Source organism: Peromyscus eremicus, unplaced genomic scaffold, assembly GCF_949786415.1.
Source record: "Peromyscus eremicus unplaced genomic scaffold, PerEre_H2_v1 PerEre#2#chr22_unloc_1, whole genome shotgun sequence".
NCBI classification, from domain to species: domain Eukaryota; kingdom Metazoa; phylum Chordata; class Mammalia; order Rodentia; family Cricetidae; genus Peromyscus; species Peromyscus eremicus.
The window spans coordinates 10,382,148-10,407,890 of NW_026734286.1; the positions used below are offsets into that span (position 1 = coordinate 10,382,148).

At 57.7% G+C, this 25,743-nt stretch overlaps 1 protein-coding gene across 1 annotated transcript; it reads left to right on the forward strand.

The window, feature by feature from the left end:
* The first annotated feature begins 506 nt into the window (after positions 1-506).
* On the forward strand, positions 507-3,579 carry Gng7 (G protein subunit gamma 7). Its single transcript, XM_059252140.1, has 2 exons — positions 507-620; positions 3,237-3,579. The coding sequence occupies exons 1-2, from the start codon at positions 537-539 to the stop codon at positions 3,360-3,362; spliced, it is 210 nt and encodes a 69-aa protein (XP_059108123.1). The 5' UTR covers positions 507-536; the 3' UTR covers positions 3,363-3,579.
* The last annotated feature ends 22,164 nt before the right edge of the window (positions 3,580-25,743 follow it).

The window sequence follows — 25,743 nt, forward strand, 5'->3', positions numbered from 1 at the left end:
GTAGGAAACGAAAGTGAAGCCTTCACGATGCCCGACCCACTGCGGGTAGCCGAGCCCAGGTCACTGGCTCTTCTGTGATCTTGGGGCAACAAGGCCTCTGCTTGAATTCCCTAGCTCGGGACAGACAGGGACAGACAGACAGTCTTTAGCTGAGTTATCATCAGCCCCAGCCTGGGCCATGCCAGTCACAAGTCTCTGGACCTGTTTGATGAATGAATGAATGAATGAATGAATGAATGACTGTGTGAACGGCTGAGGGAGGGGCCTGGGGCGGGGCTGGGGTGACACAGTCCCTGATCCCATCCCCCATCATGTCCGTCTTCTCCCAGTGATTGCTGGCCCCCTGCCACCCCACCCGCAGGGACAGACACTGGCAGGTACTGGGTGCCCGGCCCCTGCTCTGAGCAGCTGGCCAGTCCTCTGAGGGGTCGGAGGGTCAGGGGCCGGGTGGTCCAGGGCTCATGGGTCTGAGCAGCAGGTTCACGTCCCTCTGTGCCCGCCAGCTCTCTGGACGCCGGGGTCCAGGCTGATGGCTGATGATGTCAGGGACTAACAACGTCGCCCAGGCCCGGAAGCTGGTGGAGCAGCTGCGCATCGAGGCTGGCATCGAACGCATCAAGGTGAGCGGCCCGGGGGAGGGGGAGACCCGCCAGCCGTGGCCTCTGCTTAGGTCCTGGCTGTGTGACCTTGGGACACTCACGCGGTTCTCTGGGCTTCTCAGCATAAAGAGACAGCTGTTGCCCGGCTGAGAAACCCAAAGCGTTCTGTTGGGACCGAGACTGGGTTGCCGTGACGGTGCTGCTTCCAGTGGCACTTTTTCTCACGGTCGCCCCTCACCCACAGTGCTCTGTCTTTCTTTTTGGTCACCACAGATGGGAGCAGGTGTCATAGACAGAGGAATGGAGCGGATGGTGTCTAGCGGCTGCCACAGTTTGGCATGGTTTCCATTTCTTGCTTTTTGTTCTGTTTTAGTTTGGTTTGGGTTTTGATTTTTCGAGGCAGGGTTTCTCTGTGTAGCTTGGCTCTCCTGGATCTCACTCTGTAGTCCAGGCTGGCCTCGAACTCACAGAGATCCACCTGCCTCTGCCTCCCGAGGGCTGGGATTAAAGGCGTGCTGTACCATGCACACCAGGTTGGTTTTCATTTCTTGCAATAAGACTGGTTTGTGTACTTAAAAGGGGCGTGGTCAGTCTGGAACCCCTACTAGAAACCCCAGTCAGGGGCTGGGGTCCTAGTCAAGGACAGAACACTTTCCTAGCATGCAGGTGGCCCGAAGTTTCACGCCCCCAGCACCCCCAAACATAACAGTGTTTAACTGATCAACAGGGCCTCAGCACATATTCATTGAGACCTTCATTGACTGGGAAGGGGCGCTGGGCCCCAGGCGCTTTCAGCTGGGCATGAACAGAACCCTCTCGGGGCTTGTGCTATGTGGTCACAAATGGGCTTGATCCCACGTGACCCCAGCCCTTGGGGCCGGCCGGGCAGAGGACTCCTCACCGGAGGCCTGTGGGCCCCAGCCACAGGTTTCTGCGGACAGACCTGCTCAGTCAAAGCATTCCTTGGGGCGGAGCACAGAGCAAGGTCCCTGTTGAAGTGGTTTTGTGTCTGAGCTGGTGCCAACCCCCGGCCCGAGGGGGGAGGGCAAGCTGTGTGATTCATCCCACCGTCTTTGAAGTCGGGAGGAGCCCTCACATCAGCCAGTCCAGTCTGCGGGTGGCATGGGGTGTTATTAGCCTGGTCACCCTCGCGGGCACCCTGGGTTTCTGCATCCCTTCCGAAGTCACCGACATAGAGGTCTGGGAGGACTCTGTGGAAGGGACTTGAATGTCCCGTGCCCACACCAGCTATTTTGAGGCCTCGCAGTCTATTCTTGGGGTCACAGAGGGAGAATTTCCAAGCAGCAGTCTGCATCTGAGTGTTCAAAGGCAGCAGCCGAGCGGCTCTGCGTGGCGACTTTCCCTCTGTGTGGGTAGAATGGTCCCCAGGGCTGGGCAGCCAGGCTGGGCCAGGTTCCCAGTGTCCCAACGTACCAAGATAATCAGTGGCGTGGAAGGTGGGTGTGGGAGTGCGTGCCTGTCACTCGGGGCCAATCCGGGCAACAGAGCGAGACCCGGGCAACAGAGCAAAAGACCTGTGGATTACTTAGTACGGGAGTGTTGGTTCAGTGCTTATAGCTCAGCGAGTAGAGTGCTTATGCAGGAGGCCCTGGGTCCTCACCAGGCGCGGTGGTGCACGCCTGTCATCATCCCCAGCTACATGAGACCCTGTTTCAGAAAAACGAAACAGCAACCAAAATGGTGGCCTATCAAGATGCAGAAGCAGGCGGCCGCCGTGCCCAGCATGGCCAGCAGCCCCAAGGGACAGAGCGGAGCGGTGCAGGGGTGCGGCCGGCCGGGGTGACAGGAGTCAGCTTCCTGAAGACAGCAGTGGGCTGGGGCTGCAGCTGGAGGGTCGGTGAGATGCTTCTCTGCAGAGCTCAGACCACCCTCATGAGGTGTGACAGGGCCAGGTCCCGGGACAGGCAGGGCCTTCCTATGGGCTCCTGACTCGGGCGGGAGAGGATCTAATGAAGGGCTCCAACCACGGCTGGCCCAAATGCAGCAGCTCCGGGCGAGGAACGCGAGAGACCTCCACTCCCTTCCGCTTCTTGGGCAAGTGGGGCATGGAGCCCAGAGGTTCCCATGGGCGTGGAGTGTTGGACCTCTGAGCCCCGCCCCCAGCCCTCACTGGGGGATTCTGGGCGGGGCTCCACACTGACCACGCCCCCAGCCCCTCACTGGGGATTCTAGGCGGGGCTCCACCCTGACCACGCCCACAGCCCCTGTGTGTGGTATTGTGTGTGTGCACAGTGCTTCTTATAGATCACCACTGTGTACTTGCAGGACCATAAGTCCACTCAAAGCCTGTTTCAGGAGCCATCTCCTTATTCCATCTCCATCCCTAGCAACCATGCATCCACTTCCTGTCGCTGGATTCACTTGCTCTATAAATATCTTATCATGGAGTCCACACTGCGTGGCCTTTTGAGTCTGATTCTCTCACCAAGCACGATGTCCTCAGGATCTCTCCATGCTGTAGCCTGTGTCAGCCTCGTTCCTCTTTGTGGCTGTGTAGTATTCCACAGCCTGTGTGCCGGAGTTTGAGCGGCCGTCGTCATCTGGGCTCTCCCTGTCCCTGTGGCCGCCGTGGGCGTCTCCCCCATCTGACCTGCCCTCTCTGCTTGTGCCCCACAGGTCTCCAAAGCCTCTTCAGAACTGATGAGCTACTGTGAGCAGCATGCCAGGAACGACCCCTTGCTGGTCGGAGTGCCGGCCTCTGAGAATCCCTTCAAAGACAAAAAGCCCTGTATAATTCTCTAGCGCGCCCGCTCTCAATGCCTTTCCCCCGTCCCCCATGTTGTCCAACTTTTACTGTGAGAAGAATACCCGAATTCCTTCCTCATGCTTTGAGTTCTAGAGGAGCAGAAACCTTCGTGAGAGCAGCCGCTGATGAAGGTGGAGTTTGGGACCCCACCACGGGCATCTGGGCGTCCAGATGTTAGCCTCCCCCCCCCCTCCCGTCAAGTATCCCCGGGGTCCTGAGTGATGTGACTAGTTGTCAACGCTCCCCTTAGGTGGCGCTGGGGACATGGCTCAGGGGTGAGGTGCGTGCCGCCCAAGCGTGAGGACCTGAGTTCTAATCCCACATAAAAAGTCCAGACGCAGGGGCCCCTGTCTGCGCCCCAGCACTCACGAGGCCAGAGCAGGGATCCCGAGGGCTCGGGGGACATCCGTCGTGTCACCGACGCCCGTGACCCCGCCTCAGAGCTGGAGGAACACTGCACGCTGCGCTGCCGAGGGTCCCTCCCGGCGTCCCCCCGTCATGCACAGGGCCCTTTCTCCGGGGACCCGGCTCATTTCAGAAACGAACATCCGGGTCTCCACGCAGCGCGGGCAGTTGCTGCTATGGCCGAATGTGTGATTTTGTCTCCTAAGCCTGAGACCCATGTGGCCACGGGTGGCTCCCCGTCCCTCCCTTTCCCCAGTTACCAAGGCTGCATGAGGGCAGAAATGCAGACTTAATTATCTTGAAGAGACTGAGAGGGAGTCACAGAGGTGGGGTCCTGCATCCCACGTGGTGATGGTCGCTGTGACTCTGGATCCCCTCCCCTGGCTGGACCACATCACTCTCCAACGAGCTGGAACCGGAGACCCCCAGTGTGAGCACTGCAGACCAGTTCTGCACTGCACCCTCCCTGGGGGAGTCTAGGCGGGGCTCCGCCCTGACCACGCCCCCAGCCCCTCCCTGGGGGAGTCTAGGCGGGGCTCCACCCTGACCACGCCCCCAGCCCCTCACTGGGGATTCTGGGCGGGGCTCCACCCTGACCACGCCCCCAGCACTCACTGGGGGATTCTAGGCGGGGCTCCACCCTGACCACGCCCCCAGCCCCTCACTGGGGGATTCTGGGCGGGGCTCCACCCTGACCACGCCCCCAGCCCCTCACTGGGGATTCTGGGCGGGGCTCTACCCTGACCACACCCCCAGCCCCTCACTGGGGGTTCTAGGTGGGGCTCTACCCTGACCACGCCCCCAGCCCCTCACTGGGGGTTCTAGGTGGGGCTCCACTCCTGAGCCAGGGCCTCCACTGTTTCTGTTTTGTTCCCTGGAACTGGAGATCTTGCCTCTGCCTCCAGAGTACCTGCATGACAGGTCTCCGCTTCCTTGCCCGGCATAGGGTTGGCTGTGAAGGCGGCCTGCTCTCTACACACGGCAGAACAGCACAGGTGGCCCCTGACGAGGCTTGGCTGTGCCAGCGTGGACTGCCGCCGTACCTCACAGGCATCCTACGCACCGGGATGATGATGGATTCAAGAGTGCCCCGCTGCCTCAGGCCCCTCCCAGAAGACCAGTGTGGGAGCAAGCAGCAGAAATGAAGCCAGTCCAGTTATGTCCTACGGCCCTGGTGGAAATCAGCTCCCAAGAGCTGCACCAGGCTGGTCCCTGGACAGCTGCCCAAATTGCCCACGGGGAAAGTGAGTGGGGCTCACACACCCCGCCTCTGTCCCAGCCCTCCAGGCACAACCTACCTCCTAGGTAAGGTGGCAGGGCCCCCAACTCATTCTGATGGTGTCAGGGAAAGACGTCTGCAGTGAGACTAAGGGGAGATATTGTAGGTGCTAAGAGGGACCCCGTCTCCCCCTCCCTGGGCTGGCTCCCAGAGGGCACAGACTTAAGGTCAGACCCCTCCCGTGCATCGGCTCCCCAGGACTGGTCAAGGAGGGTCAGGGACATTGGGGAACCTGACTCCCCAAACCAGTGCTGGGATCAGAAAAGCCACTGTGTCTCCCCAAAACTACAGTCACTTTGCGTTAGAGTAGGAACCAGGGCCCCAGGGTGTGTGTACCCAGCCTCACTAGCAAAGAGAGAAAAAAGCATGTACTGGGGACTGGGGTGGCAGCCCCGTGGGCAGAGCACTCTCCTAGCATGCCAGAGAGCCAAGCTTTCATCCTCAGCTCACAGCACCCAGGCCTGGGCACACTGGGGAGGTGGAGGTAGGAAGATCAGGACTTCATGGTCATCTTCTGCTACATAATGATTTCAAGGCTAGCCTGGGCTACAGGAGACCATGTCTCAAAACCAGAAAACTCAGCGCACTCCTCCGCCGTCCCTGCTACCTCGGCCTCCCTCAGGTGGGGTTGCTGGCAGTGGATGTCATGGCCAGTGTTTGGTAGAAGCAGCTTTTCCTCTCTCCACTCTAGGAAAAAAAAAAATCAAACCTCCAACTGCCCCTCCCCAGGTGACCCACAGACCAAGGGCAAAAGTGGCCTCTTGTTCCCCAAGGAAGGTGGGACATGCTTTACCAGTGTTTCCAGGATGAACCTTGGGCCCCAGAATAGTCCCCGGGTCCCATCCCGGCCACCAGAGCCCTGCCTCGGCTTGGAGAAGCCAGGACACAGCAGCAATCAGGAGCTGGGCTGTGGCGGTGCACACCTTTAGCTCCCCCACCCCACCCCCGGTAAAGGCAGAGGCTAATGAGTCCCTGTGAGTTTGAGACCGGCCTGGTCTACAGAGCGAGTTCCCAACAGCCAGGGCTATAGAGACAATCTAAAAAAGGAAGAAAAGGAAGAAAAACAGCGAGATCTGCTCCAGCTTGGGTGACCGAGGAGAGACTTCCAACCCAAGGAGAAGCCGCCAGGCCCTCCCTTGTCCTCAACAGAAGCCATAGCATCCTCTCTGAGTGTCTCAGACACAATGGCCAGACGTCACGGGACGTCACACAACACTTTCTGTTTCCTGCACTCCGCACCAGGCCCTGGCTCCCCCTCTTCTGTCTGCATTGTGACTTGGTTGGTTTTTATTTCTGATTTTAAAAAAGAATTCTGTTGTGCCACACCCACTCTGACAGTGTTTAATATTGTGTGGAATGAGGGTCACGGCAATGTGAATCCTCCATAATAAAGACTCAGTCTTCCTTTTACCTGACTCGAAACTCTTTGTTTCTCTCCCTGGCTGGGACAGCTCAGGTGATGGACAGTGGCCAATCATCCACACACCCTTCCTTCAGGGATTCCTTCCACGAGGCCTGGAATGAGGCAGGAGTGAGGTTCAGCCCTGGTGGATGACAGATCTGTACACGGAAGCGGGTTTTTTGAGACAAGGGTCTCATGTAGCCCAGACTGGCTCCGAACTCATTATACAGCAAGGGCTAACCTTGAACTCCTGACTCTGGATGATAGGTATGGCTGCCATGCCTGTTCATGCAGTGCTGGGGATGGGAGCCTGGGCTTTTTCGTTCGTGCTGAGTGAGTGCTCTGACCACTGAGCTCCACTGCAGCCTTTGGTTTTGTTCTGAGACAGGCACACTGTACACCTGCCTAGAGTGGCCCAGTAAGGGGCTCAGAACACGGCTCCGTGAAGACAACTCACATCTGGTGTGCAAAGACCCTGGGTTCCATCCCAGCTCTGTGAAAAATAAAAGACCTTTTACTCCTAAACAGCCATGGGGTCAGAGGTTCAAGACAGGCATCCCTGGCTGCCGTCCACCCTCCTGCCTCTTTCCAAGGACCTGATGAGGGTTGACAGCAAGCCCTGGGTGATCCAGGCTGGTCCCCAGCTCAGGGTCCATCTGCAAAGTCTGTGTGCTCAGAGAGATGCCGTGTCGCAGGCCTGAGGGCGTTGATGAGGTGGCCTTCGGGGCTGGTAAGCGGCAGCCGGCAGCCTGGCTCCCGGGGAGGCCTAGCATGAGGCCGACATTCATCTGCTGTTGTTCACATTGTGACCCGAGGTCCAGGGGTGAGCTCAGGACAGCAAGGCGGGGACGGGGAGCAGGCGGGAAGAGTTTGTGTTGTTGACTCTGCCACCACTTAATGTGGTCTGTGGTGGCCTCTGAGGGACCATGGCCTTATAAACTCACCTGGGCAGTATTCTCAGGGTCCAGCTGAGGAGAAGGGGAGGATCGATTCCCTACCTCCCCCTCGGCTCCGTATGTAAGCAGGATGTCACACTGTGTGACATCAGCCATGACTTCTCCCGGCCAGCCTTCCCAGGCTAGTGAAGTGGACAGGAATTGCAGGAAGTTTAGAAGGGGGGGGGGGGCGAGGAGTGGAGGCGGCACTTGAAAAAGTGCCAGGAAGACTCAGGACAAAAGAGAACAGGGCACATTTCCGGAAGTGTCTGATGCTTATGAGACAATGACAGCAGCATCCCTGAGCCAAGTGAACACGCTGGTGAGTCACAGACCACACACCCATGGGCTCACACTCCCTCCACAACAACTTCTCAGAGACGTGAAGGGCACTAGAGGGCTTTGTTTAAGCTTTCCCATGACAGAGGGGACCACAGCCACATGGAGAAATGAGATACAGGGACAATACTTGGGAGGCTGAGGCAGGAGGAGCTGGAGTTCCAGGCTAGCCTGGGCTATAGAATGGGACCCTGGTGCTGAGAGACAGCTCAATGGTTAGAGCACTCTTGCAGAGGACCAGGGTTCGATTCCCAGCACCACATGGTGGCTCACAACCGTGTGTAACTCCAACTCCAATTCCAGGGGATATGACACCCACTTCTGGCCTCGGTGGGTGCTGCATTCACGTGATGCACTGACAGACATATATACAGGAAACACCCATGCACATGAAATGAATAAATAAAATAAGCTGGGCAGTTGGCAGCACACACCTTTAATCCCAGCACTCGGGAGGCAGAGGCAGGAGGATCTCTGTGAGTTTGAGGCCAGCCTGGGCTACAGAGCGAGTTCCAGGACAGCCAAGGCTACACAGAGAAACCCTGTCTTGAAAGACAATAAACAAACAAACAAATTAAATTTAAAAAGAAAGAATGGAACCCTGTCTAGATGGATGGATAAATAAAGAGATAGATGTTGAGTAGACCACAGGCAGGTACGTAGCAGATGATGGATGGATAGCTATAGATAATAGTTAGAAAAATGGATTAATAGATGGTGGATGGATGGATATATAGGTAAAACAATAAGGCAAAAGCCTCACCCTGTATCAGTCTGAATAAGTAACTTTAGAGCTGTAACGTGGGAGATGAGGGCATGGCGAGGATGTGGGTGCTCTGTGATGCTGTAGCCCCCACCACCGGAGAAAGTACAGCATTCCCTTACCTCCCATGATTCCTCGGTCCTCAGCTCTGCTCACAGCTGCTCACCTGGGAGAAAGAAAAACACACTTGCAAAAAGTCCTAGAAAAACGGAAAGTCAGGCGTTTGCCTGTGACCTCAGAATTCAGGGATCAGGGGATGATGACTTCCAGGGCAGCCTGGGCTACACAGCGAGACCCCATTTCAAGAATAAACAATTCAGCCAATGAACAAATATGGAAAGAAATGATCAGGGCTGAAGAGATGGCTGAGATATTAAAAGCTCGGTGCTCTTTCAGAAGACCTGGGCTTGGTTCCCAGCGCCGACATGACGGCTCACAACTGCCTATGACACCAGCTCCAGGGGAACCGGCGCCCCCTTCTGGCCTCTGTGAGAACTGCCACTCACATGGCACACACAGACACACACGTACTACACATAACTAAAAGCAGATAAATCATTTTTTTTTTTTTTTAAAGAAAGAAAGGAATGTTCTGAGCAGCTCCTAAGAGACAAAGGCTGGAAGCATGTCAGGCATTCGGGCATAGGTGAACAGAGAAAGAAAACATGCTCATACCATAGGATGCCACTCAGCCATGGGAAGGACATGGCTCTGGCACAGGGTGACTCAGGAACACTCTGTGCTGAGTGAAACAGCTTCTCACAGAGGAGAACAGCGGGACTCTACAGACAGCAGGTGGCCCTTGGATGTAGGCTGTGATCATCAGGCGCCAGCCCCAAAGACGCCCTCACCTTGACAGAAGAGCCCAGAGCTGGGGGGCCTGTGTAGAACCAAAGAACATGACCGGAGGGCCTTGAGCACTCTAGATCATCCAGGGCCCCAAGGCCACCACAATCTCAGGGCTTTTACCGGGGAAACGTAAGCAAATGTCTATTTGACAGGTGTGGGGGCTCAAGCCTGTCATCCTGGCACTCAGGAGGTGGAGGCAGGAGGATTGCTGTGAATTCAAGACCTTGAAAAATCCTAGATGGGGTGGGGGGTGGAGGTGGCTGGAGAGATGCTCAGAGTTAAGAGTACTTGCTCCTCTTGTAGAGGGTCCAGAAGCCCCATGTGACTCCAGCTCCGGGGATCCAACGCCCCCTTCTGGCCTCCGTGGGCACTGTAGGCACATGGTTCAGGGGAAACAGGCAACACCCACACATTAGAGACAGAGAGACAGATGTCTGTCACCCAGACCAAACACGGACAGACCAAAGACAGGTTCCTGCCAGAATAGCTTTTTTTGGTTTGTTTGTTTTTTCGAGACAGGGTTTCTCCGTGTAGTTTTGGTGCCTGTCCTGGGACTCACTCTGTAGCCCAGGCTGGCCTCGAACTCACAGAGATCCGCCTGGTTCTGCCTCCTGAGTGCTGGGATTAAATGCGTGCGCCACCACTGCCCAGCTCCAAAATAACTTTGTAAGCCAACGAGGCTTTAAAAAAATTATTTATGCCGGGCGGTGGTGGAGCACGCCTTTAATCCCAGCACTCGGGAGGCAGAGCCAGGCGGATCTCTGTGAGTTCGAGGCCAGCCTGGGCTACCAAGTGAGTTCCAGGAAAGGCGCAAAGCTACACAGAGAAACCCTGTCTCGAAAAACCAAAAAAAAAAATTATTTATAAGCTGGGCAGCAGTGATGTATGCACCAAAACTACACACAGAGAAAACCTGTCTCGAAAAACCAAAAAAAAAAAAAAAAAAATTATTTTCCTGAAGGCATTTTATTATTTGGTTATTTATCTATCTATCTATCTATCTATCTATCTATCTATCTATCTATCTATCTATTTATTTATTTATTTTGAGACAGGGCCTCTCTGTCTAACCCTGGCTGTCCTGGGACTTACTGTGTACCTCAGGCTGGCCTCAAACTTGTAGTGATCCTCCTGCCTCTGCGGTGTGAGGATGACAGGAATGTACTGTCACACCTGGTGTGGTTTAGGGGCATAGGCCACTCAGGGAGCTGCCCACTGGGCAGTCCCACCCCAGCGGCAGGGTCGACTCATGGGTAGCTGTCACTGGAGTTCTCGATCTCAAGGCAACAGTGTTCCTCTTGTGTGCTCTGGCACCCCACACGCCAAGAGTGGCTGAAAGAGAGGGTCGGCCCACACCGCGGGTGGAGATCCTCACAAGAACTCAGTGGGGTATGTGTTTGCACACAAGCATAAGGACCTGAGTTCGAATCCGCAGTACCCAAGTTAAAAACCAGACACAGTAACACACACTGTACCCCAGCACTGGGGGATGGAGAGGGTTGGTCGGCCAGTCTAGCCCGATCAGTGAGCTCTGGGCTCTGTGAGAGACCGTGTCTCCAAAAACAAGGTGAAGAACACAGTCGATGTCAACCTCTGGCCTCCACATACAAACATCCCAAAGTAAGCTGCGCTACGAGCCATGCTGGGTGCCACTCAGATGCCCGACCCCCACCTCTGCAGATGCAGCTCGGTCCCTACCCCAGGGTGTGGATCCACACAGGGAGGGCATGACGGCCTCCACAACTGGATCGGAGTAAGGAAAAGCTTTCCCCGATGTACGGAGACCCATCTGTCATCCAGCTGTTTCGGAAGGACGGGAAGGGCTTGCGGTGACACTTCCCCAGCCGACTTTCCCTGTTCTCCGGTTCCTAGTCACAGATATTTCCTCTCTGGGAGGGAAGGGGCGGGCTCCTGAGACTCACAGGGAACCTTAAGAAAATTGCACACCTCAGGGCATGTGGCCCACAAAGCCCAGGGCTTCTGTGAACACGAAACAATTGTATGGTAAGAGGAGGCTACTCCTATCCCCCAGCAACACAGCCCGAGTCCTTAGCCATGCCCTGGCAGGCTGTCAGGGCATCTGGTCCCCAACTGCTACCTAAGTAGCCCCAATAAGCTTATTTGGTCCCCACACAAATAAATAAAATTTAAAAAGTAATAAGCCAGGAGGTGCATGCCTTTAATCCCAGCACTCAGGAGGCAGAGGCAGGTGGATCTCTGAGTTCAAAATCACCCTGATCTACAGAGCAAGTTCCAGGACAGCCGGAGCTACACAGAGAAACCCTGTCTCAACAGAATAAAAATGTAATCAAAACAAAAAACAAAACTTTTTTATTTTTTATTTATTTTATTTATTTATTTATTTTTTTTTTTGTTTTTCGACAAAACTTTTTTAGACAAGTTCTCACTCTGTTTCGCTGACTGACCCGGAGCTCACTACGGAGACCAATTTGGCCTGGAGCTGACAGAGGTGTGCTTGCCTCTCTCCCCCACATGCTGGGATTAAAGGCAGGTGCCGCTAATAAACACTTTTTGTTTTTTTCACAAATAAATAAATGTAGTAAAAGTACTTTTAAGGAAACAGGCTTCCCAGGAGCAGTCAATACCGAGTCCCTGACTCTGACAAAGACCTTCTCCACACAGCAGGTGCTTGCGATGACCCATTTTCACTGTCAACCAGACACTATGGAGTACACACACACCACACACACACACACACACACACCACACACACACCACACACACCACACCACACCCACACCACACACACACCACACACACACACACACACACACACACCACACACACACACACCACACACACCACACACACACACACACACCACACACACACACACACACACACCACACACACACACACCACACACCACACACACACACACACACACCACACACACACACACACCACACACACACACACATACACACACACCACACACCACACACACACATACACACACACACACACCACACACACACACACACCACACACACACACATACACACACACACCCCTCACACATACACACACACACCCCTCACACACACACACACACACACACCACACACCACACCCACCACACCACACCCACACCACACACACACACACACACCACACACACACCACACACACACACACACCACACACACACACACACCACACACACACACACATACACACACACACCACACACACACACACACACACACCACACACACACACACACACCACACACACACACACACACACACACACACACACCACACACACACACACACACCCCGGGAAGCGAGTCCCACTGAGGGGCTGTCTGGATCAGGCCCGCCTGTCCGTCAGGGATCCTCCAGATACACTGACTGCTGTGGGAGACCCAGCTGCCCAGGTGGCGCCACTCCCCACGCAGGTTGGCCCAGAACTCTGTGAGAAAGGGGAAACTGAGGACCCGCCTTGTTCTCTGATTCGACAGTCGCTTCAGCTTCCCATTGCCATGAGAACCCTGCAGGGATGGACTGGAACCCGGAACCAAACGAGCCTCTTCTCGGGGCCGTTTATCACAGCAGCAGAAAGGGCATTAACACACCGGCCACGGCTGCTGCAGGGACACGGGGATGGGGAAACGTTCCCGGGGAGGGCAGGGTCGCGTGTGGGGGGGCGTCCCCGAGCAGGTCCCGCTCTCTGCAGGACACGTGGGGCTCCGACCTTGGAACCAGCAGGTTTACCGTGGAAAGAGTGACGGAATGCGGCGCTGGCTGGCGGCCTGAGAACGCACCCACGCACTTTCGCCGGAATTTATCATTCCGGGAAGAACTCCAGCTCCGAGGTGGGAAGAAACTCGCCCTGTCCATGTCAGACTGCAGCAGGCCAGCCTGTGGGAAGTGGGGCCGGGCCAGCCATCAGGTGTGCAGGGTCGGGATCCCTCTGTCCTGACCCCCGGGCGGCAGCCACCCTGACCCTTCTTCACACCCAAAGACCGTCAACCTTTCGGGCGACAGCCCTTAAGGGCGTGTCCTGATACCCCAAGGGATAGAGCCCAAGGCCTTGTGCATGCAACGTAGCCAGCCCACCCTTGACCACGCCCCCAGCCCCTCACTGGGGGATTCTAGGCGGGGCTCCACCCTGACCACTCCCCCAGCCCCTCACTGGGGGATTCTAGGCGGGGCTCCACCCTGACCACTCCCCCAGCCCCTCACTGGGGATTCTGGGCGGGACTCCACCCTGACCACGCCCCCAGCCCCTCTCTGGGGATTCTGGGCGGGGCTCCACCCTGACCACGCCCCCAGCCCCTCTCTGGAGGATTCTAGGCGGGGCTCCACCCTGACCACGCCCCAGCCCCTCACTGGGGATTCTGGGCGGGGCTCCACCCTGACCACGCCCCCAGCCCTCCCTGGGGGATTCTGGGCGGGGCTCCACCCTGACCACGCCCCCAGCCCCTCACTGGGGGATTCTGGGCGGGGCTCCACCCTGACCACGCCCCCAGCCCCTCTCTGGGGATTCTAGGCGGGGCTCCACCCTGACCACGCCCCCAGCCCCTCACTGGGTGACTCTAGGCGGGGCTCCACCCTGACCACGCCCCCAGCCCCTCACTGGGTGACTCTAGGCGGGGCTCCATCCTTGGCAGGTGCCCTCTGTGGTCACAGATGCTGGATTATTCCCTGGAGCCTGAGTGAGTGCTTGGAATCAAAACTGTCCTCTCTTGCAGTGACAAGTGTGGTTCACTGCCGAGTCATTTTTTTGCCCATGTCATCCTTTTTTTCCATAAATGTCACAAAATCCTGAGCTTTTCAGTGCTTCTTCATCATGCACTCAGCCGGTGCCCCCTTGTCCCACTCTTACCCCCACCCCCGGTACTGATTCCCTCCCTCTCTGAACCTTCCCCCCATCATATTTTCACATCTACATTTCACATACAAGATCAGGTACCTTTTTTCTTTATTAAGAAATTTTTTATTCGTTTTACATACCAATCACAGATCCCCCTCTCTTCCCTCCTCCCGCTCCCCCAGCCTTCCTCCCTCAACTCACCCCCATCCCCTCCCCCGAAAAGGTAAGGCCTCCCACGGGGAGTCAGCAAAGCCTGGTACATTCAGGTGAGGCAGGTCCAAGCCCCTCCCCCTGCATCAAGATCAAGGGGATACAAATCGAAAAGGGGGAAGCCAAGCTTTTGCCATTTGCAGATTGCATGATAGTCTACATAAGTGACCCCCAAAATTCTACCAGGGAGCTCCTACAGCTGATAAACACCTTCAGTAGTGTGGCAGGACACAAGAAGATGAGGTAATTGTTTCCTGTCTCTGGCTTAGCATGTTTAATGCAGCGACCCCATATCTTCCACCTGCCCAGGCTGGCCCACGGCCATCACAACGTCCCAGAGGTGAACGCACGAGGGTGAGGAATCTGAGGTCGTCCTTGGCTTCAGAGTGAGCTTGAGGCCAGCCTGGGTGAGGTAGAACCAGCTCTGACTTCCGCATCTGGCCAGCAGCTTCCTCTGTGCTTCCGGCCCTTTTCTCTGAAGATGTGCTGCCTTGGGCCCTGCCGGGGCTGCGCAAGGTGCCCACTTCCTTTCCCCGAAGCCAGGGCCCCAGGCGGGGATCCCAGCTGGGCCTTACCACCTCAGCCTCCTGATCCTGCTTCCCAGAGCCAGGCTCGGAGCAGCTGAGGGGCAACTTCAGGAGTCGAGGGACATCCATGCCCTGGGGGCTGCTCAGGAGCCAAGGGCCGAGCAGTCTCCTGGGATTACAGGCATGCGCTGCTGCACCCAGCTTTATGTGGGTGCTGGGGGTCCAAACTCACATGCATTTGCTTTACAGACTCAGCCGTATCGCTGCCCTCCCCAAATTTTGTTATTTTAATGGGGTCATGGTGGCACATCTGTCATCTAAGCACTCTGGAGGTAGAGGCAGGAGGGTAGCCACAAGTTCCAGAGTGTACACACTCCGCTCTGCTTTCCCCGGGGCTACATAGCAAGACTCTGGCTCAAAACAAAGCAAAACAACAAGATTCTGTTATTCTGAGTGTGAACACTGAGGACAGGTCTGCCATCCACAGGCCTCTGCTAAGTGAGACCGCGTGGCTACAGAATGACCAGGACAGCCCTGACATATGGTGTAGGTCACCACCAAGGGCCAGCCAGGAGCATGTGCTGGCGTGTGTCACCAGTCATGGGACCCTGGGAGCACATTCCAGGGCCTCAGCTTCCTGCTCTGTAATCACTCACCCTTCAACCTCACAGATTAGTGAGGCTGGGGACCCCAGATGCTGCCCTCAGCTGGCCTAGGGTACTTGAGCACTGATCACTGGAGTGCTAAGTGCTAGAGTACTAAATACTAGGAGGTACTTAGGTACCTGGATTTAGCTGCATTTCCGTGCATCCTTCCTGAGACCTGGCTCAGTCCTCTGCATGAATCCCACTCCAAGGTATCAAATATATTCATTGACAAAATCAGGTCATATCCCAAAAGGAGGCCCCCAGTGGTGAGGAAACTGTCTCAAGATGCAGCGGTTAGAAGTAGTATCGCCGGGCGGAGGAGGTGCACGCCTTTAGTCCCAGCACTTGGAAGGCAGAGCCAGGAGGATCTCTGTGAGTTCGAGGCCATCCTGGTCTACAGAGACAGGACAGGCACCAAAACTACACAGAGAAACCCTATCTCGAAAAAAAAAAAAAAAAAAACAAAAGAAGAAGAAGAAGAAGAAGGAGAAGAAGAAGAAGAAGAAGGAGAAGGAAGTACCCATGGAAATAAAACCATGTTCTCCCTGCCCCATCCACAAGCACCTTCTGTGCCTCAGTTTACCCTCACCATGCTGCCCACCTATGAGGACAAGGTATCCCCCCACCAAAGAGATGTTGGGCATTCTTGATATCCCCAGAATGAGGTGAAAGGTTAGAGCCAGGGGAGCCCCACCCTGTCCTGGAGGCGGATTTTAGGTGTGGGGTGTCACGGATTCCTGGAGGCTGGAAGGGTTTGCTCACTGGAATCCTGGGCACACCCTTCCCCCATCAGAGAACAGGGGGATGTCCCTTCCTCGAGGCTGTCGGCAGGGCAGTGTGATGTGTGGGACCAGCCTTGGGTCAGCCAGCTAGGAGGAGGAGGAAGAGGAGGAGGAGGAGAAGCCGGCCAGCCAGGCTGGGTGGTGGAGTTCCCAATGCAGCTAAAAATAGCCATGGAAAGTACTACGTGTCTCCAAATAGAAAGCAGCCTGTTTGGCCCAGCAGAAGGCCAGGGCAGGCAGGAGAGAGCATAGGATTCCAGAGAGGTGCCCAGGGGACCCTTCCCCCGAAACCTCTCCTTCCCCCTGTCCTTCCCAGCCCCCCTCCCCAGGGCCGCGGTTCCCAAGCCTGCACAGAGTGTGGGGACCCCTGAAAACCAAGCAAACTTGCTCCCTTCGGCCCAGGTCCTGGCTGGCCTCAAGACTGCTGACCTGGGACCTGGGAGGGCCCAAGCCACCCAGGCTAAAAATAGCTCTCACCTCCTCCCAGGCTATATTTAGAGTCTTGTCTGCCTTGGAGTCAGCAGCGGGAGCCAGTGGGCACACCCCACGCGACCAGGCCGGCCAGGCATTCCGGCTCCCGTGTGGGCACCGCCTCAGGCCTCAGCAAAGGCCAGCAACCGAGAGCAGTCAACACCGGGTTACAGGGCTGGCCACGCTTGTGCTGTGTGGAGCCAGGTCCCCCAAAGACCCTCTCTGAGCCAGCTTGTGCAGAATGGACTGCGGGCGGTGAAGGGGGAGGGGCCACCCTGCAGAGAGTGTTGGTGTGGTCTTTTGGAGACAGGGTCTCATGGAGCCCAGGCTCACCTCAAACTCATTCTGTAGCTGGCCCCTGAGTCTCCGGACTCTCCCAAGGGCTGGGATGGCAAGCGTGTGCGCTTCACCCCGGCGAGGGGTGCCAGGGCGGGAGCCAGCGCACTGAACTCCGACCTCAGGCCTGGTTTGCTTGTTTGTTTTGGTTTTGTTTCTGTTTTCTTTTGGAGACAGGGTCCCCTACGTAGCTCCAGGTGGCTTCAAGCTCACAGCAGTTCTCCTGCCTCAGCCTCCTGAGCTGTTGGCATGAGAGGCATGCATCACTACGTCAGCAGGTGTATGCTTGCTGGGGATGGAACCCAGGGTTTGTTTTTTCCAGCCAGGAAGGCACTGTACCCACGGAGCCCGACCCAGTCCTACTGGCTTTGGGATAAAGATATTTCCGGCCCGAAATAAGCCTGGATCAGGTGCCCGGGACCTCAGCTTGCGACCCTGTGGCCACAGACATGAGTTGGCAAGGCAGGCAGGACACAGCCTCAGTTTCCCCATACATGAAATGAGGCTCACATAGCTCCAGGCCACGGCCATACCCGTCTTAAGCGCTCGAATGCACAAATGCACGCACGAAAACACAAAAGCAAAGCCGCGGACAGTTTTTATTTCTTTGTCCATGTGCCAGCCCGCGCAGAATCAAACGTAGGGCTGATGTCACCCGAGCCCGGGTCCAGCGTGGCCCACGCAAGCCGGCGCCACCGTCATGGGCGTTCTCGGCTAGGGAATCCCGGCCCGGGTGGAAACCCGTGACGCCCGCGCAGGTCTGCGGGCTCCAGGCGCGGCGGGCGTGGCCAGTGGCCGGGGGGCGTGGCCTCGTCCTCTAACTGCTGCAAACCGAGCGTCCGGGTGCCCTGGTGCCCGCCCGCGTGGCCGGGGTGAGTGCAAGCACCCGTGATTTGTGACATCCCCGAAACTCACGCGGGCAGTGATCCCCCGTGGGATGCATTGTGGGATCAGGGTCTGTGCACCCGCAGGCTTGCCGTGAGTGAGGGACCCGAGCCCCGAGGCAGGGGTCAGTGGACACTAAGCTCTGAGTGCCACCCCCAGGCAGTACAGAAGCTGAGCCCGGTGCGCCCCTGTCGTCCCAGCACAGGGGTGATATAGGCAGGAGGGTTGGAAGTTCAAGGTCATCCTAGACTGTACAGTGAGTGAGTTTGAGGCCAGCCTGGGCTACGTGAGACCCTTCCAAGCCCTAGTCCAATTCAAGATCTGTGGAGGCAGGAATGGAGAGGAGGTCCCCCAAAGTATCCCCTCCCCGACTGGACACGCACACACACCCTGCAGGTTCCCCGAGCCTGTGGGCGTGGGGCCGCCACGATGACTGGCGGGCTGTTCACTGTCTCCTCACTCGTCTGGGATCTAATTACCGTCAGGGTGAGACGGGCTGGCTGGAAAGATGAGCACATCCCAGGGTGTCTGCAGCCTGTCTGGGTCTCCCCGGCCCTTCACAGTCAGTTCCCCTGGCTGTGGAGGAAAGGAGAGCCTGGGTGGGGTCCGGGGTGACCTTGCTGTGGTCACTCAGAGGGGGGACCCTTTCGTTTCTATGTGGGTCCTGGAAGGTGGGGGATGGCTGAGTGACCTGGGCTCCTTCTTACCCATGGCGTGCACGGTGCATACGCAAACAGACAGATGGCAGGAGCGGCTGCTTATTGGTAGAAGGAGAACACCAGAACTAGCTCCTGAAAGTTAGCCCTGCGCCATCCACACCCACGCAGTGGCACCTGTGCATTCCTCTGGGTGTGAGGAGGGATGCCCCAAGCCCCATCCTCTCGTCCCCACTCCAGATCTCAGCCTCCCCGCAGGACCTTACCACTGTCCTCCCAGCAGGGTCCCTACCAGATGCCCCTCCCTGTCCACGGGACAGACAGGGAGATCCTTCCCTCTTGGGGCCTCAGTTTCCCCACTGTGAAATGAGAAGAGGCTTCTGATGGTGTCTGGAGGTCAGTTTCCCAAGACATTGACCCCTATCAGACTTTGACACCCAGCCCCCTCACACCAATGCTGGTTGTTCTATTCTGGAATGTTCTGCAAGCAAAGGAAATCTCAACTCATGAAAACACTTAAATACTTGCAGGGAGTGTGAGACTAATCACACCCTAAATGTGCCTCCAAACCCAGACCTGGGGGCCCAGTGGCCTTGGAGAAAAGACCAGGGGAGGCGCACCTCAGGACCGTGAGAGACAGAGCAGAGGAGCAGACCCTAGCCTGCACCTGGCTCTGGTTTCTGCCAGTGACAGAGCTGAAGTGTGGGTAGGTGCTTACGTGCTCAGACTGTTCGTTCCAAGGCTTTTTTTTTTTTTTCTTGTTTGTGATGTACAAGTACCGGTGCATAATTACTGCACATTTACAAACTGAAATGTCTGTGTATTCTTGTACCGGTTCATTAAACAAATATTTACCGAGTGCTTAAAGCCACCCAGAACTGGGAGATCTACTGGTTTCCCCCAAATACACAGATGTCTTTGCCTGGGAAGTGTGCGGCACCCCGGGACCTGCAGGTGTGTTGGTGTACAGCTGAGGGTGGCGTGCACCCTTGAGCACTGGCGTCAGGATGCGGGACGCAGCATCCATCCCCACTCTCGCGGACCCCTTGAGTGTACACACTCGGTCCAGCCTCCGTGTTTCTTGTGCAGACCTGCTCAGGCACAGTGCCTTCTGGATGCCCGCCTGCCAGTCCCGCCCATCTCCGAGAGTGCCCCAGGCCAGGTGGGGCTGGGCAGGCCCCGGAAACCTCTCCCAGCTGCTGTGCCCAGTTTCAGGGAAGCCAAGGACTGGCACCCTGCCCACGGAGACTCTTTGCCCTTGCACCTGCCTTCTTCCTGGAAGAAGCCTGGAGGCCCACCCCCACCCCACACCCCAGCACGTCTGAATCCACTTTCCAGGCCCATGGGGGGTGGCATCCCATCTCCAGCCAGAGTACAGTGCACCCCTCAAAGTTAGAACCAGACTCAAACAAGGCAGATCTCCCCCAACCAACGACAGAGCCCGGAAGTGTAGACACTACTGGTGGTTTTTATTTTCCTGAGCTCAAGGGCGGTCTGCCTGTGCAAAGCACATGTGTATTTCCTGAGCTGCGTCCCAGCCAGAGTGGACATTTAAACTTAGGGACATCTCCAACACAGGCCTGGTTATTGCACGTGGTGCACATCCTGGGAGTTTTACACGAGTGCTGGCCCAGGCAGGGACATTTGGTGACGTGAGAGGCTCAGCAGATGGCAGTCTGGTTCTGCTGTGCCTAGCAACAGAGCTTCTAAATGTGTGTCTCCTCTCTACTGGTGTGTGGATGTGTGGATGCCCGCACACGGTGGGTGCCGTGTGTAGCCTGCCAGTGCGTGGACATAGTAGGAGCTGAGTGTGGCATATGGGTGGCTGCAAACACGCCGTGAACAAGCTACACACTGCGGGCTCTGCATGCACCCAGGAGTCACAACAGGCACGTGTGTACACACAGGGAATGGGGCTGCACACGTAAGGCTCTGAATATGCTCAGGGACTGCACACAGCAGGTTCTGCAGTGCTCAGGGGGCTATACACAGCTTTTTCAGGAATCCGGGAGCTGAACACAGTCGACTGTACACAAATTCAGGGAGGGCCGGCAGACAGTACAAGGGTTTGCCCCTGCACATCCTCAGGAGTTAAACACAGCATGTTCGGTGAGTATTCAGGGGCGGAACTCATTAGGCCCGCATTTGTTCAGGGGTTGCACAGAGTAGTTTTTTGGACTCTGCATGCACTCAGGAGCTGCACACAGTAGGTTATGTATGAACACTGGGATTGCACACAGTAGGTTTTGCACTTTGCATGACTTGCTCAGGGGCTGCACACAGTAGGTCCTGCGCTTTGCCTGAGCCCAGAAGCTGCACACAGTAGGCTCTCCGGGACGGCCCCGGGGCAGGCCAAGCCGCTGGGGCTGGGGCACGCGGCCCAGGGCTTTTCCTGCGCTGGCTCCCTGCCCGGCCGTGAGCGCCAGGCGTCCCAGGGAAGGCGCCGCTCACAAAGGGAGGGTCTGTGCCTACGCCCCGCCCTCCCGCCGCCGGGGCGGACCCCCCACCCCTGCGGGCCGCAGACACCCGGCCTGGCGGGCACCAGAGTGAGGCTGGCACCGGCGCCTCCGGAGGGGGTCGGCGGCGTGTGCCCGAGGCGCGCCCGGGACGGGCGCTGGAGAGGGTCGGGGTGACCCCAGGTTGGGGAACCTGAGGGAGGCAAGCGCCTGCACAGTCGCGCACTAGCACTGTCTGTGACTCCGGCAACCGCCTCTGTCTCCAATTATCCAATTTAAGGACCAAGGAACCCGGGACTCCTGCCTACTGGGGAGGGAAGGAGGGGCGTCTGGGGTCTGGGTCAGAGCCCCACTCCACCCCCAGAGTGTCTGGCGAGAGGGTGGGGTGGCTACAAGCCGTAATGAGGGTTCTGGAAGCAACTCGCTTTTTGCTGAGCTCTCTGCAGCCCATGGAGCTCACCTTACCACGTGGGAGGGCCTTTGCACTTTCCCTTTTATGGGTGGGGAAACTGAGTCCCAGCTGGCTGGGCTCTCCTGGCTCTAGTAACCCGTCAGTGTGAGGCAAGAGTCAACCTTGGCCTTCATCTTTTCCTGTAGGGAGTGCTGAGCTCGGCCCCTCCGCGCCGCCTTGGAGCCAGCAGAGAAGCATTTATGGCGCTCCTACTGTGTACACGAAGGCATAAACGTCACTCCCACGTACTCGTACGCCGGCTGATCTCAAGTTTGGCCTCCCTGTGCGTGCGTGCGTGCGTGCGTGCTCGAGCCTGGAGCGCGCACTCCACAAGAGCACGGAGGGTCTTGGTTTCTGCCCCCGGAAGCTGCTGACTCCACCCACGCCCAGGGTCCTGGGAACAACAGAGTCAGAGAGGGGGTGGGGTGGGAACAGCCTAGGAAAAAAAAATAGGGACAGCAGAGAGAGGAAACCCCCCGTGGGTTCTGCAGATGTGGTGGGGCGGGGACGGGGGGCGGGGAACCAAGTCTTCTCGGTCCCTGGAGGAGGGCTGGCTTTCAAGTTGTATGCCTTGGGTTTGGGGGAGAGGTTGTTTTGGGTCTTTGGAAGGGGTCGTGGGTTGCCAGAGCCTCTGGGGCGTCTGTCTGATAAGGCTTCGGGTAGGGGGTGTCACTCAGTTGGGGAGACCCTAATTGGTCCGAATCTATCTCTCTGAGCTCTTCTGCTTCCTGCTCCAGGGCTGGGCAACCCCCTAGGGACAGGATGAGCAATGAGCCACTCCCCTGCCCCTCCGCCAGAAGTGGGGTGCTGGGAGAGAACTGACCCCCTTCGTGGACCGGGTGGGGCCCAGGATGAGGTTTCCAGAGCTGAGAGGCGGGAAGAAAGGTCAGAACTGTCTGGGGCATGGTGACACACAGGTCTGGGATCCCAGGATCTGCAGGGACTTCCAGGCCTGTCTGGACTTCAGAGTGAGACACAGTCATTACCTCAAAGACAACATGGGAGACAGGACTCAGAGGGTGAAGGGGCTTGCAGCTAAGCCCGAGGACCTGAGTTCAATCCCAGGACCCACAGGGAACCAGCTCCCCCAAGTTGTCCGCTGACCTCCACATGCAATAAATAAATAAAATTTAAAAATTCTTCTTTTGTTGTTTTTTTTTTTTTTTTGTTTTTCGAGACAGGGTTTCTCTGTGTAGCTTTGCGCCTTTCCTGGAGCTCACTTTGTAGCCCAGGCTGGCCTCGAACTCACGGAGATCCGCCTGGCTCTGCCTCCCGAGTGCTGGGATTAAAGGCGTGCGCCACCACCGCCCGGCTAAAAAATTCTTAATGAAAAATAAAAAGCTAGCTATGATGGCACAAGTGTGCCATGCCAGCATTAGGGATCTCTGTGAGTTCGAGGCCAGCCTGGGCTACACAGCAGGTTCCAGGTCAGCCAGGGCTACACAGAGAAACCCTGTCTCAAACACAAAATGAGGGGCTGGAGAGACGGCTCTAAGGTTAAGAGCACTGACCGCTCTTGCTGAGGACCTGGGGTCAGTTCCCAGCATCCGTGGTCGGCCCACAACCAGGGTCCATGAACACGAGTGACACGCACACGAACCAGATTCTAGGCAGGTTTATTGGCACTGAGACTCCCACCCAGAAGCCCTTGGCTGAGGCCCGCCCCCTTTGTAGCCACGACCCCTCCCCCACCCATCGCCTTGTGAGTCCTGACGCTTCTTGTGGCCTCGGTTCCCAGGAGAGCAGAAAGGGCCGGGCATACAGTCAGAGCTACACAAAATAAATGCAGGCGACACGAAGAATCAAGTCACATCAAAGGAGAGTTTGACGCAGAGGTGACTTTCTGTGTCCCAGCCTCGGGACAGACTGTTTTGTCCCTCGGGGATTCATGTTAGCCTGCAGCGTGTTGTGTCCTCGCCAAGTCTTGTGACACCACTCAGCCTAGGGAACCCTGTCCTGTGGAGGTGGCCAGTCACGAGACCTTGGGCAGGTGGCTCCACCTGCTTGGATTGTTTCTCTGTGAAACAGGGACACTAATCACGGTGTCCATCTCCTGGGGATGTCCAGAGCAGAATTAAAATAGAACTGCTGAGCTGGGCTGGGGGCGTGGCCAGGGTGGAGCCCCCCTAGAATCCCCCAGTGAGGGGCTGGGGGCGTGGTCAGGGTGGAGCCCCCCTAGAATCCCCCAGTGAGGGGCTGGGGGCGTGGTCAGGATGGAGCCCCGCCTAGAATCCCCAGTGAGGGGCTGGGGGCGTGGTCAGGGTGGAGCCCCGCCTAGAATCCCCAGTGAGGGGCTGGGGGCGTGGTCAGGGTGGAGCCCCGCCCAGAATCCCCAGTGAGGGGCTGGGGGCGTGGTCAGGGTGGAGCCCCGCCCAGAATCCCCAGTGAAGGGCTGGGGGCGTGGCCAGGGTGGAGCCCCGCCTAGAATCCCCAGGGAGGGGCTGGGGGCGTGGTCAGGTGGAGCCCCCGGAGCAGATCATTTTCAGGCTCTAAATTCCTCTCCCTTCCACCCCTAGCATCACCCCCACCTCTGACCTTTCACCCTGCATAAACAAATGCTAAAGCAGCTCTCTGTATTATCCCCCCGTGTCTCTGCATTCGATCCGCCGCACCTGCCCCAGCCTGGTCCTCCAGTGCCACTGAAGAGGCTCACACAGCCGTCGTCACCTGCACCGGAAAGCGGGGTTCAGGGAAAGACCTAAAACCTCGTGTGCACCCGTCACCGTGGATCTGTCCGGAAGGCTGGGTTCCACGGGCTGTCCGCCAGCGTGAACGCACACCTGTCCCCGCGAGCCCTTCCCCGGGCGGCGGGTCCCACGGGAGAGCCAGCAGGAAGCAGCCAGGTGCAGGGGTCCGGGGGACCGCGTGTGCAAGCGTGCGCGTGCGTGTGCGCCACGCCCGTCTGCCTGCAGCCAGCGTTGCCAAGTTTCTCCTGCCTAACGTCCAAGGAACACGCCCACGTTTCCTGGCACACGACGGCGTCCCTAAGGGGACCAGCCGTCCAGGACAGGACCCGAGCGGGTGACCCGGGACTGCTCAGGCTCCCTCATCCGCCCATGATTCCAGACTCCGGCCGGCCGGGCCTCCCTTTGGGGGGAAGGAGGCTGGAGCAGCTCTGCGTGTGGAAGGAAGAGGCTGTGGCGGGAGGGAGCCAGGGGGCCGGGGGTTCAAAGCGATTCCGCGCCCGGAGGACTTCCGGACCTGGGCGTGGGGGCCATGCGTGAGAGGGGGGAAACTGAGGCAAGGTCCTGCGAGGGAGCACAGTTTCTCCCCCCCAGCCCACTCCTGTTGGTCACGGTGCCGGCAGTCTTGTGGGCACGTGGGTTGGGGACCCAGAGGCCACCAGGTCAGGGGAGGGCAGAGCCAGCGCGGACCTGCAGGCCACGGCCTGCGGCAGAGACTGTGCCCCCCCCAGACTCCACCGAGACCGCCAGGGAGGCCTCGCCCTGTGACCCCCGGGCTCCGTGTCCCGCAGGCACCATCTCAGGGACCCCATCCCCCACCCCCGGCGCCATGCGTTCGCGTCCCCACCCCAACGCCTCTGGGTGCGCCCCCATGGTGACCCTCCACCCCGGGTCTCACTCAAGGACTGCTGAACCCGGAACCTGACTCCTAACCCCCCTCCGCCTCCCCAAACCGACGTCCCTGGGCCACTGGGCAGTGCTCTCCAAAGCCCAGCACCTCAGCGGGTGGCTTCCCTCCCCCACCCCGGGGACTCCCCTCCTGGGTGCTCTCCCTCCTGCACATGACTCCCAGGGCGCCCCTGGGGATTTCCTCCGCCCACCAGGGGCTCGGTGGAAAGGTCGCGCGGCTGCTGGGAGCGGGTAAACTGAGGCCGCCGGGCAGGGAAGCCCTGGGAGGGGCCGTGCGGTTTCGGTCCCGAGCGAGACGCAGAGGGTGCCAAGGCTTCCACGGGGCGTTTTCCTACGGCTGATCTTAGCTCGGGGAAAGGATGGGAAAAAAAAAAAACCAAAACATTCTCTTCCTTTTGTGCATCCACAGGGCCATCCCGGGAAGGGCAGCTTGGGTGCGTGAGAAAAAGGGTGCGCCCCCGGGGGAGGTCGGGGGTCCTCCCCGCACCAAAGAACCCTTGCTGTGTGGCCTCAGGTGCCCTCGCAGCCTCTCTGGTCTGGGCTGTCGGG